This window comes from Anticarsia gemmatalis, chromosome 15 (assembly GCF_050436995.1).
Source record: "Anticarsia gemmatalis isolate Benzon Research Colony breed Stoneville strain chromosome 15, ilAntGemm2 primary, whole genome shotgun sequence".
Lineage (NCBI taxonomy): Eukaryota > Metazoa > Arthropoda > Insecta > Lepidoptera > Erebidae > Anticarsia > Anticarsia gemmatalis.
The window spans coordinates 11,513,699-11,532,797 of record NC_134759.1 but is presented as its reverse complement, the minus strand read 5'-3'; the positions used below and the strand labels follow the sequence as shown (position 1 = coordinate 11,532,797).

The 19,099-nt window shown below is 35.1% G+C and overlaps 1 protein-coding gene across 2 annotated transcripts; it reads left to right on the top strand.

Moving 5' to 3' along the window:
- Window positions 1-232: 232 nt before the first annotated feature.
- On the top strand, window positions 233-18,421 carry LOC142978898 (arrestin domain-containing protein 17-like). 2 transcript variants are annotated; one of them, XM_076123506.1, is made up of 9 exons: window positions 233-430; window positions 2,474-2,626; window positions 5,756-5,970; window positions 8,152-8,334; window positions 8,836-9,021; window positions 9,494-10,090; window positions 10,444-10,522; window positions 10,967-11,072; window positions 18,281-18,421. In XM_076123506.1, the coding sequence occupies exons 1-8, from the start codon at window positions 316-318 to the stop codon at window positions 11,059-11,061; spliced, it is 1,623 nt and encodes a 540-aa protein (XP_075979621.1). In that variant the 5' UTR covers window positions 233-315; the 3' UTR covers window positions 11,062-11,072; window positions 18,281-18,421. The 2 variants fall into 2 exon arrangements, with proteins under 2 accessions (XP_075979621.1, XP_075979620.1); XM_076123505.1 differs by lacking the exon at window positions 18,281-18,421 and having other exon boundaries at window positions 10,967-12,356.
- The last annotated feature ends 678 nt before the right edge of the window (window positions 18,422-19,099 follow it).

Here is a 19,099-nt window from a genome sequence, read left to right as displayed (position 1 = left end):
ATCATAATGTGTGGAGTCTACCACCTGTGAATATACTGGGCGTGGCGTTATTAGAAATTAATGCTGATTCTCGGCTTGCCCATCACTTTTCAGTCCTCGCTTCTAACTGTTTTCTTTCCCAATTTTTTGCTTTTTCTCAAAGCCATTTATTGGCAACATCTGCTAATGGTTTTAAAAAACACTTGTCAAACAAAAGCAAAGTCGTAAACGTCAACCGGCGAATTCCAACTCTGTCAATGTCACTGTCAATTTGTTTTGGGAGGAGTGGAGTGTCGTGAGTGCCGTGTAGATCTTAGATAGTAATTTATTTTTAAAATGGGTTTCGATGAGGGTCGTATAATATTGGACAGTGATAATGGTGCTTATTATGCCGGTCAAACAGTTTTTGGCCGGATCGTGTTTGAACAAACAAAACCGAAAACAATTCACGGTAAGAGGCGCTGGTTTTAAAAATACACCCAGTCTAGCGCCTAGCGTTCTAGTATTATGCTAATAAGTACGCCTAAATTTTGTCTGTTGTTTCGGAAGCTACGAAGTTTTATTGCCGTCCTCACACATACTTTATGTGTGTTTAAAAACATGCGTTTCTAAAATTCTCTTCAGAATGTGTAAATAAGTTTGATTTTGTTGTTAATTACAAAATATTATTTACCCATAATGTTATTTAAATTGGTTATGTGCACAAAATTATAAAAAAAATGCAAATTCATCTAATGGGATTAATTATAACCACCACACTATTAAGTTAGATTACCTTCAATCAGATAATGTGTTTATAGTTCATAAATTATATATTTATTTAGGGCTACAAATAATAATTTGAGCCGGTTTCTACATATTATTACATTCAAAACAGGTTTCTTAAGTTGTCTGTCTAATATCTGTGGCCCAAAAAAATTAATAAACAATAAAAATGTGAAGTAAACAAAAGCATAAAGCTGTGCAGCCAAAAGAAAAAAAAACAACACAAAGTTAAACTTTTTATTAAGCTTGGCTGATTAGATAATAGCTGTTATGTCCATGTATGTTGTTTTTTTTTTAATTTCCTTGAGCCATTAGCAATACTGGTTTGGCCTTGGCTGCAAGATTAATGTTCATTGTGTTAATCTGTGTCTTAAAATTGCACAGTCTCTATGGTTTACTATTCCAAAGCAATGTTTTGTAACTTCAGACATTTTTTCTGTTTAAGTGATAGGCAGTAGTGTTTACATCCACATTTCTTTTAAAGACATTTTGAAATTATGAATGGCCACTTTCAATAACCCATCATTGAAATGAAATTGAGTTATGGACCTTTATTTAATTTTCACTTTAACTAATAATTCACTAGTATGCTGATTTGATACTATAAATTCTTAATTAAAAACTATCATTAAATATAATTACTCAAAAATAAATATGAGTATCACTTAACTGAATAACAGTTCTGTAAAATTGCTTATCTTATCAAAGTTCATTAGTAAACTGCCCAATAGCTGCATATTTTAAAGTCATTTGCACAAGTCCTTATCTTAAATCTTGTTCAGGTAATATTTTGTTACAAAAACAAGCAAAGAGAATTTTCAATGGTATGTTATGTCTGTTCTGAGTGTGACCAAGGTTACTTGAATGAATGCATTATGTATCTGCATGTAGATAAAAATGTTTTGTTCTGTTTATCAGGCATACTGTAGATGAAACGAAAAAAAACTTGTGTAAATATCAGTTGTAAAAATGTAATCCAGTTTGTTTGGGAGGAGCTGTTTAATTTTGAAAAGCTTTCTGATATAGAGGTGGTAAAAGAAAATAGGTACTATATGTTTACCTAAATAAATTATTTAATTTCATTAAATTCCTTTAAGGTAGGTAATAAAATCAAAAATGTAACAAAGTGCAAAGGTAAAATAATTTTTTTGTCAGGTTTTTCTACTATAGTAGTCATTTTGTAATAATATCACATGATAAATAACTATAACTATTTTAATAATAGTTATTATTTATTACATTATTTCCTATACTATTTTTATCGAACACCATTTTATTTATCCTACAAGTATCTAGTATGCTAACGATCACATAGATCTAGTTACACCAACAATAAAGTTAACAGCAACTTTTTATATTTTCCTCTTTGTATTTTACTTTTTCGCAACTTTGCATATTTTACTATTTCGCTCATACAATGAACTTTGAATTTTTAAATAATCTCTCTGAATTCACCACTAAGTTGTTATATAAAAACAAGAGTTTGGGTAGTAAAAAGAAATGATAATAATAAAATCCTTGCATGCCTAATTTGTATAATACATTTATTGAGGGCATGCAAAGTCCCCAATGCGCACTTGGCCAGGGTGGAGGACTCAAAGCCTAACCCCTCTCTTGTTTGGAAGGAGACCCTTGTCCTGCAGTGGGACACTAACGGGTTTTAGTAAAAAAAAAGTAATAAAATTGTTGGCATTCAGTTCTATTATTAATGTATTTGTGTATCTTTCAGGGATATACGTAAGTGTGAAGGGTTTCTGCAAAGTGCACTGGACGACGTCGCACAGGCGCCGTGAGGGAGACCGAGACGTCCATTACACAGTTAGCCATGACTCCTTTGAGGAGTACTTCAAGGAAAAACAATATCTCTTTGGTGATGCCTCTGGTAAGTTCTACATCGCAAAGTTTTTACTTCTTATAAATTACTAGCTGACCCGCGCAACTTCGCTTGTGTCACCGAAGAGAGAATGAGTCATAATTTTCCCCGTTTTTGTAACATTTTTCGTTGCTACTCCGCTCCTAATGGCCGTAGCGTGCTGTTATATAACCTCTAGCCTTCCGCAATAAATAGACTATCTAACACTGAAAGAATTTTTCAAATCGGACCAGTAGTTCTTCAGATTAGCGCGTTCAATCAAACAAACAAACTCTTCAGCTTTATAATATTAGTATAGATAATGTCACCAATATGGTGAAGTAGATAATTTCATAATAAAAAATGCCGTAGATTCTAATGTGGCTCACATACGAGGTTTTTAAGACTCACTACATTCCCGCTTGCTGTTTTTTTTGTGTTTTTTTCTGAACTTTCCCGCGCTTAGGCCTAGTAAAGTCTTTTAAGTTGTATTAAATGTACAACCCCAATAAGAGCAGTCTTATCTATATCTCCTAAGTAAGTAATTTTATCTTCGACTCTTTTCTAATATCTCGTTCGGCCTGGAAAATTAACCCGATATCAGTAAGTAACTAATGGGTGTGTAGGTCAAATAGTCTCGGCAGAAAACCTTACGTACTGGAAAGAACGTTGGGTTTTTCAATTGAAAATTTCCAGGCATGTGTGATGTACTGATATTATCAGAAAATTATAATAGCCCCGACGAAAGGTTATCGTGTTATATAGTATAGAATTGGACTTGAAAAAATACTATAGGACTTTATTGTAACTACCAGTGGCGTAGCGTGCATTGGCGGGACCCCGTATAAAAAATTGTTTGGGGTCCCTTATATTGTTTGGGGGTAAAGATTTTTCACAAAAGAAAATTATATTAAACAATAATAAAAAATATAATAATTATTATTACTTCTTTTTCCTTACACACTTGGGGGGCCCCGTATAATTGATACGGCATATACGGCGGTAGCTACGCCCCTGGTAACTTCCTACTATGTTTAGAAAATTGCCCCGTATATCATGCATATCGCATTAGATTAGCAAAGGTGTGGTTTCTTTGCTAATCTAATGCGGGTTATATACGATGAAGTTTACTGTAGTTTACCGCTGTACTTAGTTGTGTGTATGACTACAGTGTTAACGCCGTGCAAATCAATAAAAGCTCTGTAAGTTAAAATGTATGAATTCCGTTGATTGAAGTAGGTCAAGCAAACGAAAGTGTGTGTGCTCAATGTATCATTACGACCAAGGACCACTAAAAATATAAGAACATGCTGTCGAAAACTGCATTGTAGAGGCCGCCTGCTCGTACCGTGAAGAATTTCTGTAAATAAATATTAATTATTTATTGTCAATTTTCGCAAGTACAATCTACCTGGGTCTTTTTTATGTATGACCTATCCGATAGGGAAAGTAACTATGAATGTATGAAAAAACCTGTACAAATTCTACTAGGTAGATAAGTTTTTCAATACGTATCTAGAACGGGTAAAACCTGGCGTTACACTTCTTAAATTAAAAAATAAATAAATAGGAAGTCTAGTGTTTCAACACTTAAACATAATCCATATTCAATATAAATTAGAAAAAATCAATAGTACCTACTTGGCCCAGCCGGGAAATCGAACCCGAACTCTCATAATCAGCCGTCGGACACATTACCGACCGCGCCAAAGAGGCAAGATAATATTATAATATACATTTTCTATTTACGGCGAAACATCTTCACTAACATACTACAGTTTTATTGTTAACATTTCCTGTAATTATATATGAACCATCTTGAACCAGGAAAGTCTACTCATGAATCATAAAAACTCGTACAACTTGCTTACATACTCGAGTGTTTGTGAGAAAATATACATTGAATTATTTGCACGTAACGATGTTATAAACAGATTATGTAATTTCAAGGAAACAAATACATTGTTGGTGTATCGTATCGACGATCAAATTGCTGGTTAAGACTTGAGACTCTTTTAAACACCCTTGGTTACCTGTTACCATTATTCTTAACTTTAACAGTAACCGTCAAAGAGTAAATTGAATCACTGGCAGTCGTTCTACCTCTACGGTGTGCCATATTGCCTACTAGTGGTCCGCCCCGGCTTAGCCCGGTTCAAACATTATTTTACACAAAAACTTCTACAACTTCTAACATAAAACTTTGACTGTATCACCGTATCTAAGTATAAAATACCGCATCAGAATCCGTTGCGTAATTTTAAAGATCTAAGCATACATACATACCGTGTACATTAAACTGTGTAGTGACGTTATCCATATACACAACTTTGTTGTCGATTAATAATTCTTTACTACTTCAGAGCTAAAAGTTTTGGTAGTCATCTATTTTGGTAGTCTAAATTTTTCCAATCATTTCCGCAAGAAGGAGTTCCCCTACAAGAGCTAAGTTACAAAACAAGTAGCTAAAACATTAAAGGAAATTACACCAAGTAATGATTTACTCATAGTTTACAATTCCTACTGGGACATGTTCAAATCCTCTGCTGTGGTTTGTCACGCGATACAACAGTTCATTACCTCAATTAGCTAAATTGTACAAGCAATTATGACCGCACACATCATCGTTACTCACTCGCTCGACACGTTAAATAACATTCTGAAAGTCCATTACCCTATATCTGGTTACAATTACTCTTTCAATTTGGTTAATTTGGTACTGATATGTTTCGGTTAATGGGTAGGTTCGTAGATAAAGTTTTCCCTAGATTTTATGACGCCATCGTTACGAGACGGTTAGTTTTATTAGGCATTAAGTGTAAAGCAAAAGGTTAATAGCCACCTTTCGTCGTTGGCTGGTCTATAAAATGTGTTTAATCAAAACAATGAAAAAAATCAAAGCTCTCTATGATTTAACTATTTTTTCTTATATGTAAACGTGAGAAACATACCATCAATACTAAACGGCCTCTTTTTCTATCTACTACAGGGCATAAATCCCCTCCCTTTCTCGCCAGCCCTCACCGTTTTAGTGCCACCCTTGTTCAAGTCTTGCAGATAAACTTAATAAATATTATAATTAAAACTATATTATTAATTTATTATGCCTTGATCGGCAGAAATTTATCCACAATATTTCAGCAACTGATTATGTTTCAGGTGAACACCACTTACAAACGGGCCAGCATGAGTTCAGATTCGAAAGTCAGATCCCGTCGCACTGTCCGTCTTCATTTGAAGGTACTTACGGGCACGTCAGGTACAGGGTCAAGGCTGTCATGATCACTTCGGGGATGTTCTCCTCTAACAAGGAGAAGTTGGCCGCTATTAGAGTGCATGCACCACTGGATCTGAATCAAAATCCTATTTGTAGGGTAAGTGATTTATATTTCGTTTACCTATTTATTTATGTCAAATATTAACAATTATGATTGCTAAGGGATCCAAAATAGATTATATATTTTTTAGCATTTTTTTAAATTTGCTTGTTTCTATGCCCCACTCGAACTAAAGATCTCCCGACGCATTGGTAGTAGCGTGGTGGCAATCTCAAGCACTGGGCCACAGCGGCCGGTATTGATATTATTTTTAAAGAAAAAAACTTAGTAAATATAAAAATCTGTTTATTTCATTAGGGTAATCTCCATAGATAACACGATCTTAAAGAGCTTTTATATAAAAAGCAAAGTATCTCATTATATTCCTGTATAATAAAAGTACAAATGTTCTATTTATTCCGGGTGTATTGTGCTCGTAAAAATACAATAACCTAGTACTCATTCAACGCAATGAAGCCACCAGCAGAAGATATCAATATTCGTAAACGAGTGCCGCTTGAGTTGACTGGTCGGCCTTGTTATACTGAGCTTGCCAAAAACCACGACGGTTCACCTACTTATTATTTAATCGTTAATTTTCTTTTGTATCTAGCAGAATATTATTTTTTTCTGTAAGATCATGCACTCGTGCTTTATCTAAATCTAAAATACAGATCGTTTCTTGATATTTCTTGAGTGGTTTTTAGCCACATTTTTAACCTTACGTGCGGGGTATTCACTATTGGATTAACAAAAGTAGGTAGATATAGGGATCTTAAATTTTCTCTTATCTGAGTTCAACATTTCTATACTGCACTGGTGAAGCAATAATCAAAGTCTGCCACGGTTATTAGTATTTGCAAAATATCGTAGGCTACTGAAATAGCCGCGTAAAAAAACTGTTTTCTTTTAATAGTGCTACAGATAATTTAGGTGCAGCATTATCGTGATAAATGTGTTAAACTGTCGCGGCTTATGTAAATACGAATATAAAGATGATAGAACTGGCACCTGTTTCCGAATCCATTTAAGATTAGTTTGCAAACTTTTCGGAAGAAAATCATTAGCTAATTAGAAACATTAATGTTTTTTTCGTGTCAAAGAAATGATTCAGCCTTTTAAAGGATATGTTTTAAACAAGGGAGGAGTTTGTAACACTAAAATACTATTTGGAAATAAGTATTTCTAGCTGTGTAATACATATGTACTTAAAAAGTATAGAAGCTTCATATAAATATAGGAAACCAATACAATAATAATGTAATCGCGATACAAATTGTGATTCATCTGCACGCTTCAGTCGGCACATTGTTGCGTACAATGCGTAGATACCTAGTTAATATGTGACTCTCGATGCCATTATATATTTTATTGTAGCTAGCGCCGGCTTACGGCCTTGAGTTTTATTTGCTAGACAACTTGGGCGTACATTTAGGCGTTTTTTGCGATTGTAAAAATCTACAAACTTTAGCAAAAGTAATCAGTTGACCAGTATCGTTTCCAATAAGTTTAATTCATTATAAATTGAACCCGTTAATGTCGGTTTCTTCTCACGAGCAAGTAGCATTTTCGAAACAGGCAAAAAATACAATATAGGTCTATTTCAAATACTTTGTATGAAGCTTACAAATAAAGGATATTTTGAATTTTGAGTTTCTTGAAAACATAGCAATGATGATGCCTATTCTTTGCATTTCGCTTACACCTACTTACGGATTAGTAATGAGCACTGTTGTTGAAAAGCTGTTCTGTGATATCTATAGTGGATTCAATGTTATCGGACAGGATGTTGAATCAACTAATAAATAAATATATCCCTCTATTGACTATTGTTCTATTACCTAGAAAAAAGTTGACAAGTTATTTAAATTGTTTAGCTACGAGTCACGACTACCAAAAACAAGACGATGTAAATATTTATACCCTTTAAAAAAAAGCATTTTAAGAATTTAACCTGCCAATGCCCCACACTGGGCAAGGGTCTCCTCCCGTAATGAGGGATGGTTTAGGCCTTGAGCTCGCTGGCCAAGAGCGGGCTGGGAACTTTGAATTGTTAAGAACTATTCTAATGAATTCTCAGGCATACGATGTTTTCCTTCACCCATAGAACAGCACACATAACTTCGGAAGGACATTGGTGTGTTCCCTCGGGTTCGAACTGTCAACCACTTAAGTGGGAGGTGCCATCTTATACCACTCGTGTTTCAGTCCAGTCGTTTAATAAGACTCTTTTTCCAGCAACCGGTAGAATTCGAGCTGGTCAACACATACTGCTGCTGGTGCATCAGCGCTGGCTCGTCAGAGATCAGGGTGAAGTTGCCCGTGACCGGCTACTGCCCCGGACAGGTCATACCCATGGAAGTCAGCGTCCTCAACCACAGCAGCGTGGAGATCAGTGAACTTAAGTTCGCTCTTAAAAAGGTAGAGTATCTGTTTAAATCTTTGAAAGTTTTCAGTAAAATATCGTACAAATCAGCAGCGCTTTTAAATATTTCTTATTTCACGCATGTTATGTCATTATTACAGTACAAACAGAATGACGCCATTTTTGCCACATCTGCTCTGAATTTTAACCTTGACCTCGTATAAAAATTGACAGACTTGTTCGTTGAAATACATATATGTATGGCTTTCAGGAGATATAAACATTAATTTGATGAGTCCTAGTGTTGCAGTACCTTAAAAATTTATACTCGCGTGTTTGTTGTACCATAAAATTAATTGATTGCTTCTGATTTTTATCGTTTTTTTAAATAATATAATTTAATGACAATGTAAATACACATAGATAATACTTAATAGTTGGTAATATTGTTTTTTGTCTATCACTTATGTTGTTGGTAACATGTAGTACTTAGATGAAATGATGAAATTGTCTATAGTAGTCATAGATCACTTTCTTAATAGGCTATTTATTTCCAGGATATAAACTTCGAAGCGACCTCCTCTCCCGGCACTAAGAACGAGCACGAGACAATAGCGCACATTACTAAGGGCCCCATAGCGGGCGGTACCACGCGCAACTGGACCGTGGAGATGGAAGTACCAGCTCTGGACGTGTACAACCTTAATGGGTGCCGGTTTATCAATATTGATTATCATTTGAAGGTAATTTATCCGTTACAAATATTGTTTCACTAGTTGATCCGCGCAACTTCGCTTGCGACACATAAGAGAGAATGGGTCATAATTTTACCCGGTTTTGTAACATTTTTCGTTGCTACGTGCTACGTGTGATAAAAAATAAAGATTTTTTCAAATCGGACCAGTAGATCCTGAGATTAGCGTGTTCAAACAAATAAACAAACTCTTCAACTTTATAATATTAGTATAGATTTAAAATTTTAATTATTGTCGGTCCTGATGTCCGCAGGTAAAGTGGGATTTACCAACTTCTGTTGCTATTATTGTTATCAATATTAGCTCGAAGTTTGGTAGCGAGAACGATATATCTATCGCAATAGACTCAGCTCTAATATATGGGACTGATTGCATTAATGGGGCATAAGGTTTTGAAAAACACATCGTATACGCGTTAAAGTATTTTAGAACAAAGTGGATAGTATTTTTATTTTTACAGGTATCAACAGAAACAAGCGGGTGTCACACAGACGATGATGAATCACACCCGATCATATTCGGTACCATCCCGCTAGTGGGCTTCCAAGATAACGTGCAGAACCCATTGCAAGACCAACTACCGCAGCCAGTGCAAGCACAGAACGTACAATCTGGCAACTTTTACCCACCACAACCGATCATCAACCAACCTTACCCTCAGACTTCCCCTTACCCAGCTCCGAATGTTACCCCATACCCTGGAAACCAGCCGTTCCCTAATGTAACACCTTACCCGAATTCTAGTCCTGGTTACCCTAATAACACGCCTTACCCTTCTAATACACCTTACCCAACGAATTCTCCTTACCCGCCGGGTAAATTACCCCAGCCCGGTTATCCGGGGCGTAGTCCTAGTCCCATCCCGCCGTACCCTGGGGGTAATGCTGCTCCGTATCCGGGGGGTAATCCTCCGGCACCTTACCCGGGTAATAACGCTGCTCCACCTTACCCGGGTAATAATGCTGCTCCACCTTACCCTGGAAACTTCGGTTTTGCTGCAGCAGGCGCTGATACTGCTAAGGCTCCTTTATTGCCGCCAGGCGCCAGTGTACCTTATGTAAGTAAATTCTTATAGTTATTTTTTCGTATGTTTGAAATTAATATTGTAGCTATATTGAGCAAAAAATTGTTGTTCTTACAATTGCAGGGTTAATACAATCCATACTTATATTATAAATGCGAAAGTAACTCTGTCTGTCTGTTACTCAATCACGCCTAAACTACTGAATCAATTTGCATGAAATTTGGTATGGAGATATTTCGATACCCGACAAAGGATATAGGCTACTTTTTTACCCGGAAAAATTACGCATAAGTCGCGGGTAACAACTAGTAGAATATAAAATAAAACATAACGTTTTATAAAGTGTTGTAGATATCTAGTGAATATTTTCTTTATTATTGTTGCAGCCTACAAGCCCATACGCTCCTCCCTCCGCGCCCGCTTCTGCTCCTGCGCCTGAACCATCAACTCCGGGCAGTGATATCAGTAAGTAAATAATTTCAAGAAAGAATAATTGATAATACATATTATGATGGATAGTAGGTAGTGCTGAAATATTTTCAGCTTTGTCCAATAGAATGGACTTTGTTAGAGCACAAAAGTTACAATTCTAATCCATTTATTTTTGTTATATTGTTAAGAAAAATATATTATACCTATAACAGCAAATGATTTGGCATTATGCTTTTAAAATGATAAAAAATCAGAGCAAAATTAACTTAGCAAAATATGTCTGGGTTAATGCACTTTCACGGTTTCTGAGGTACAATTAGCGATAGTTTATCTATTCAATAGAGTTTAAACTCATATAAAAAAAAACGCTATTGAATAGATAAACAACCGCTAAATGTACTCAGAAACCGGGCATTAGCCAGTTCCTTTTCAAGAATAACATTCACAATATTATACTTACACAACAATAAATTACAGAAAAACCTCCTTACGAAGCACCTTCAGAGACCTCCTCGCCGTACCCTGCTTACAACCCAGAGTTCGTGAACGGCGACAAGAAAGAGAAACAATAATCATCACAACTGTACGTATAGCTACCTCAACTTTTATACTTATACGAACATTTTGTTATACGTTACTTAACTATGGTACAAGTATGAATGTGTCAAAGTTGAACTGTGTTGTGCTTAGTGATTAAAGTAATTATGATGTGGAGGTCTGAACCTTGTAAATGCGACGAAAATGGTCAAAAGAAATTGTTTGTCAAAGTGACATGAGTTCTTGGGTCCTAGGCAGTAATTAGGGTCGCGACTGTAAGAATATAAAGTTGACACACACTACACGTTCACGCCGCATCGCGTTCGTCGCTTGAGTACGAAAGCAAGTTTCGCACAAATTATGTTTGTAGTCATGTAAAGTTTACGATTCGCGGCGGTACTCGTACACATCGTAATATATTTCCGAATACTCAACGATTTTTCACGCGACGTTGGCAATATAAACTTAGAGACACGTGCACGTGGACGGCTTTCAACTTGAAAATGCATGTGTATTGTGTTGCGCATTGGTTAAAAGCAGTCAACTTTATTATAAGATATGTTAAAACGGCTAATAAATTCGTATACATGTATCAAGAAGAACCAAAACTAAGCACAGTGCAGTTTGATGTTGATGCATAAAGCACAATAATGTCTATCAAATAAGTACAACCTCCTATTTTATTTTTATAAGCGTTTAAAATGCGTACAATAAGTAATAGAACAGGTGTTCCTCATTAATATAATATAATAATGTATAGTAATGTATAATAGCGCGATTCCCTATATATATACTTAAAGGTAAGGATTATTCAGTGCTCATACCCTATTTTAAAACAACTTAGTTATTTACATCAAGTTAACATGTAATGATTGAATGCAGAGTATTCCCTTGACGAGCCACTGTTAAATATCATGCCGTCTTTGTAACTTTGACGTCTATAGTAGAAATACTTTTCAACATCACATAAAATTTAATGATATTTCTATTTATAAAGGCGGCGTAATAGTATTGAATGTTGGAAATCGCGCTATAATTAAAAAAAAATGTCTTAAATATTCTTTTGATTCTATACTGTTGTGTGAGAAAGATGTGTGTTATGATTTTATATATTTTTTTCAATTTTGATATAACAATTTTTGATATATTTTACTCTTTATTGTTGAATGTTTATTGCGTATTAGATTTAAGAAATGAATAGATACTTATTATTATAGAAGTCAATAGATATACAACTTATTTTTTTCTACAGAATATTTAAAAAAATTGTCTATGGTGCTTCCTTATGAAAATGTTTAATTTGTCCTTGTATTAAATTTATTTTGAGTTGGTTCATATTATTATTACTAGTCATATAAGAAATGTCTTTTTTATAGTTTTTTGTATTGTATAATTAAAATTTTAACGTTATATTAAATAGACTGGCACAATTTGTACAATATAATAGTGACTTATGAACAATAAAGACTTTGCCATACCAGCCTACTTTAATAGACCATGCCATACTCAATATTGAGCAGAATAAAAAAAACTACCTAAAAGTACCTACTCTAGATATGTCTAACAAATCATGCATAATGATCTACAACTGGTATGTTCTAAGACAATAGTCAGCTTTACACACACAGTGTGTGTGTAAAGGCGGCTAAGTTAAATCTAAGTTTCATTATATGAAAACAAAAAAAAAATATCATTTCGATCGGATTGTTCCGATGTTATGATTGTTAGGAGTTTTCGTCTGTTGAGTATGGCTGGTTTATACAATATTTTTTTATAGAATAGCATTGTAAAAGTGCCTAATATAATTAGGAACATAGTTCCTTCTACAGTAAAGATGCCACAAATACTTAACGTGCCTATAATTAACATAAACAAATAAATTAGTAATAAAATCTATATTATATTTGATGTTTTATGTGATGTGATTTATGCATTGAATAGAAACTTCAATTTAATTGAAGTGTTTCTGCTTTATGAAATAAGTAGATATTTCAAAGGGCAGAGTGATTTTATCGTGCCATTTCTGCATTTTTTATAAATTTTGTTTTTAGATCTCATTGAAATGATCTTGTTTTTGGAGTTCTATTTTCTATAAATTAAATATTATTAGTTTATGGAAATTATAAATTCGAAATTTTTATATTCTATTTACTTACCTAATATACATAGAAAACTACGGCAGGGTTTTGTTCGATTTACATTAAAACAGGCCAGTAATATGAAACGTATATTATAAATGTCGTTACTATACTTAAGATTTATGTGTAGAAAAACTGTAAAGTTAGGCCTAAGAAACAGAATGTAGATTGTAAACATACTTTCATGTGCATGAAAAAAGTAATTTGAGTGATAAGCACACAAATATATAGGCAACTTTTATAGCACAAAATCTACATGGAAAAAGTTGTAAACATAAGCTAATTATATTAAAAATTTGAAAGTTTACAAGTATGCTTTTGTAATTTATGGTCGCAAAAACGACTAAACGGACTAAGATTATATTTGGTCAGTCTCGTATCGGTACGCGTACGGAAAGGTTGTTTATTAAGTTCATCTAATAAGTTATTATTGAATAGCGCTTCTTGGAAGTGCATTGTTCTCGCGGGCGGTCGGGTCGGCTACCTGCGCCAGGTGTGCGGCCGACCGACTTGTTTACAAGTTACATTGTGTTTTAAGTAATTGCGTTTATGATGAATGACAATGAAATCAATACAGAGGACGAAGTTAAATCACCGGCAATAGGGGAGAAATATTATATATTACTACAGGAGGAAGACGGCGGAGAGGACCAAACAAATAGAAAGAGAAGTAGGGAAATGAGGGAGTCGGATGAGGAATGGACAGTAGTGGGAGGAGGTAAAAAATCCAGGCGTAGGGATGAAAACAGGGACGTCGTTAAATATGAAATTACTGTTTCATCAAAAGAAAAGTTGCCGAAATCATTCGCATTTGCGAACATATTAAAAAATCAAAATATTATCAATATCCTTCGAGTTAAATATCTCAATCCGTATCGTGTACGATTAGAATTCGAAGATGCAGATAATATGGAGAAGTTTTGCAAGTGTGATGCCCTTATTTCGATGGGGTGGAGATTTACCAACGACCATGAGGTGAACTTTTCGTATGGGGTTATAAGAGACGTCGACATGGATCTGGACGAGAGTAAAATATTCCAGAGCATCACTTGTCCAGATACGTACGAATTGGTATCGGTGAAACGTCTTAACCGTAAGCAAAGCGAGGGCTGGACACCAAGCGAAGCTATAAGAGTTTGTTTTAAGGGAAACTCTCTGCCAGATTTTGTTTTCGTGGATGCGTTAAGACTCAGGGTTGAACCCTACATTTTCCCGGTGACGCAATGTTCGCGATGCTGGAGGTTGGGCCACAGTTTCAAGACGTGTCCGTCGTCCAAGGTAATATGCCCGAAGTGTGGCGGGTATCACGCAAATTGCGAGACAAAGAATTTTATATGTACAAACTGCTCAGGAGGTCATATGGCTCTCTCGAAAACGTGTCCTATGTTCCAAAAGGAAAAAAGACTGAGAGAGATTATGTCAGACAGGAACTGTACTTATAAGAAAGCATTAAACATTTTAAATGATTCCGGAAAGCCAGGCACCATTCGCTCTCATTCAGCTGAAAGATTCCCTACAAATGTAACTAAAAATATTACAAGTACTTCGATCATAGCTACGCCGGAGATAGTTACACCGTCTACAACACACGAGCGAGACAATATCAAAAGTATTCTAAAGAAAAGACCAACAAAACAGAGACGTAGAAATAAAACATGGAGTAGTTTATTTAAGGAAGACACAGATACAGAGGAGATATTTGATATGGAGGAGGAACAAACAGAAACAAATAATGAACAGAACAGGACAGAAGAAAATAATGAAGACCTACCTATTAAGAACTTTCAAGATTTGTTAAAGCGTTTAAAAGAAATCATATTTTTTAAAAATTACTCGCTTATAGTTAAAATTAAGAAGTGTTGTAAGAATATCGTACAGTGGTTATTATCGTTGATAGTTGTAAATGTATCTGATGCGCCGGTGTTAAATTTAATTATGAGCCTTTTCAATGGCAAATGAACAAATTATTACTTTGAACATAATGCAGTGGAATGCCCAAAGCCTTAGGCCGAAGTTACCTTCATTTATACACTTACTTCATCTTAATAAAATACATATCGCTGTTATTTCAGAGACTTGGTTGGAGCCTGACAGTCCATTAAATATTAGTAATTTTAATATATTTCGACGAGATAGAGCTGACTCATATGGCGGTGTAGCGATAGTTATTCATAAGTCCTTAAAAGCACAAATTGGAAACGTTTTCATTCCTAATTCAGGTATAGAAATTATTCATGTGAAAATATATAACTTCCCCATCCTAGAAAATATTATGGCTGTATATTGTCCTCCGACTGTTCGTACTAGTCAGGTAGATTGGGACGGGCTTCTGTCTGCATTCAGTAGCAAGAGCATGATACTCGGTGACTACAACGCTCACCATAGCAACTGGTCTAATAGAATCGATAGTAGGGGAGTACAAATATTAGACGCTGTGGTAGATAATAACTATGTTGTTCTTAACACTGGTAGTAACACTCGCGTAAGGTTAGTCAACAATGTTTTGCAGGAGTCTTCTCCGGATATATCTTTAGTAACTGCGGATATTGCATTAAATTTTAATTGGACGGTATTACAGGAGTCTTTAGGAAGCGATCATTTAGTAGTCAAAATGTCAACTGAATGCATGATGAATAAACAATTGGATAGTAAAAGAAATCTCAAAAAAGCTGATTGGAATTCATATAAACGTTGTCTCGAGGATATGTTTTCAGGGTTAGAACTCCCCGAAGATCCTCAAGCAGCATATGATATTTTTTTAGATTACATTAATTTAGCTGCAGAAATTCACATACCTATTGTTAATATATCACAAAATCCGACCTCTAATTTTACTCCGAAATCGTTTTGGAATCCTGACTTGTCTAGAGCAGTAGCAGTTAGAAGGTTAGCATTGTCTAACTTTAGACGAAACCCTACGCCTGACAATCTCCGAGTGTACAAAGATAAAATCAGGATTACACAAAAACTAATTCGCCAAGCGAAACGGGATAGTTGGATCAAGTTCTGTACGGGGATTGACCAAAAGACATCTGCGTCTGATATGTGGCGACAAATGAGATGGTTAAAGGGACATAGGGCACCCAGATCGTACGTAGATGACACGAGAGCGAGTAATTTACTCTCCAGCCTGACTCCGGACTACGTCACACCTAGTCAGCCTATTTTTTCCATTCCCAACCAAGAACTAGAGATGAGTATCTCCATTCAAGAGCTAGAAAAATGTATTAAATCAAAGGATACATCTCCTGGATGCGATGATATCTCATACTCCATGATCAAACATCTGCCTGTCAATGGTAAAATGTTGTTGTTAGATATCTATAATAAGATTTATTCTACCAGCCTTGTTCCACATCAGTGGCGTAATATTAAGATTATTGCAATCCCTAAACCCGGAAGAGACCCCAATGATATTTCGTCCCTAAGACCCATATCTTTGATGTGCTGTCTCTGTAAAGTCTTCCATTTAATAATTGGCAAAAGAATGGAATGGTTTTTAGAAAAAAGGAGGATTTTCTCTGCCAATACAATAGGTTTTAGAAAGACGAGGGGCTGTCTTGAGGGATTGAGTAGTCTTGTGTCACAGATTCAGAGGGGGTTCTCGGAAAGAATGCCTACAGTTGGTTGCTTCATTGATTTAGACAATGCTTATAATAATGTAGATATCAAAATACTTATGAATACTTTACATAATTTACAAATTGGACCAAAAATAGGTCAATATTTATGGAATTTCCTAAAACAAAGAAATTTGAGAATACGAACACAAAATGGTTATATCTATAGAACAACTGGACGTGGCCTAGCTCAGGGTGATCCCCTGTCTCCCTTATTATTTAATGTAGCGACAGTAGAGATATGTAAAACTATTGAGAAGGACACTTCTATATTACAATATGCCGATGATTTTGTTTTGTATCATACTGGACCAACTCTTTCTACATGTGTTACCAAATTACAAAGTTCGCTGAATATCTTCCATCAACTTCTTTTAAATATAGGCTTAGAAATTTCACCTAATAAGAGTAAAGTATGTATATTTAAGACAGGTTATAATAGTCACGATGTTAATTTACATATCAATGAAGTTTCCCTACAGTGCGTACCGTTTGTTAAATATTTAGGTGTTTGGCTAGATCAAAATTTAAGATGGACGAAAAATATAAATGAAATTAAAATAAAAGCGTTAAAATTTATAAATGTATTTAAAATATTAACTGGTCCTAAGTGGGGAGTTCACCCTACACATTTAAGAAGTCTTTACATATCCTTAGTTCGAAGTCGCATAGATTACTCAAGTTTTCTTTATGACAATAGTAGTAATACACATAGCGCGAAATTGGATAAAGTACAGAATCAATACATGCGTATTATAGGTGGTTTCATAAAGAGTACGCCAATACACGTCATGGAAGCAGAGTTGTTATTACCGCCATTATTTATTCGTCGTATTTATCTGGCGGGTAAATTTATTTTAAAGTTAAGGTCTTTTGATGACAAGGGTCTAATATCCGTTTTGGAAAACTTAATTACACTATGTCAAAATGTTTACTGGCGACGTAAAAAGAAGCCACTATTAGTAATAGTTTTTGAACATTTTAAGAATCTTCCTGTACACTCAACCAATCAACTTGAAATGTTTAGGCTAAGAACTTGGATGACTAATATTAATACAAATATATTTATAAACACGCATATACAAGATTTGAATAAACCTAAACGGCAACTTCAAACTGAAGACATACTTTTACTGTGCAATAAATTCATTAGTCACAAATATTCTGGGTTCTACAAAATTTTTACAGACGGCTCAATAGATAGCCAAGGCATAGGTGCGGCCTTTCTGGACGCGCAGACGGGGGATAGTATTAAGCTATGTATTCAATCTGCTGACATTTCTATAATGCATACAGAACTCATTTCAATTGCAGAGGCACTGTCATACACTAAGTCAATAAGTAATTGTAATAAATTTGTCATATTAACAGATTCCAAAAGTGCTTTAGAACATTTGAACCGATGTACGTTAATGGCAAGAGGCATTCCATTAGCATATTCCATTTTAGGCTTATTGCATGAACTGTATAGTAAGGGTATACTTGTAAAATTGCAGTGGGTGCCGTCCCACATTGGTATCCGAGGCAACGAAGCAGTGGACCGACTAGCAAAAGAAGCTGTAGTAGATGGCTTGAATAGTCAGTTTGTGCCATATCATTCCACCTTGTTAAGTTACGTCAGGCGGTATTGTACTGATATGTGGACTGAACACTTTGACAAAAGGTCGCTGTCAAAAGGTGTATGGTACAAGACTATTCAGCCTACCCTACCTCGTAAGTTGTGGTTCGAAGACTGCAATGTGGAACGGCAAACTGTTGTAATTGGTTGTAGGCTTCGCTCTGGACATGTTCCATTAAATAAGTTCGGGCACATGATGGGCAAAGAGAGTTCTCCAAACTGTGTGGAATGCGGTGTTGTGGAGGATGTATATCACATTTTGGTGGAATGTATTCGGAGCGAGGTCTACAGAGATGAAATTAGGCAGAGAGTGAACCCCCTTGGTGTTGGGTGGTGCAACACTATGCTGTCCTTCCCTGTATCTGTGGGGGCTTATGCTCTGTATAAATTGTATAAGAAAACAGTTGACAGAAGAATTACATATTAAGTTATGTTGGTAATAATCAATGAATGAAAAACTACTTATTGTACCTACTGAATAAAAACAACTAAAACAAATAAAAAGAAAAAAAGAAAAACACTTGAATAAAAACAAAATAGAATTAAATAATAGGACAAATGGCGGCCTTATCGCTATTGTAATTATTTTAGAGTTGTATAGTTTATATGATTGTTATTATAGGGGTTACATGTTCATGTTTGAACCAGCCCCTTTGTCAAATAAAGATAAAAAAAAAAAAAAAAAAAAGATTATATT

Coding starts and splice junctions, on each gene's coding strand:
- LOC142978898 (XM_076123506.1), top strand. CDS start 316: ATGGGTTTCGATGAGGGTCGTATAATATTGGACAGTGATAATGGTGCT. Junction 10,091..10,443: donor CAGGCGCCAGTGTACCTTAT/GTAAGTAAATTC, acceptor TTATTGTTGCAG/CCTACAAGCCCATACGCTCC. Junction 10,523..10,966: donor AACTCCGGGCAGTGATATCA/GTAAGTAAATAA, acceptor AATAAATTACAG/AAAAACCTCCTTACGAAGCA.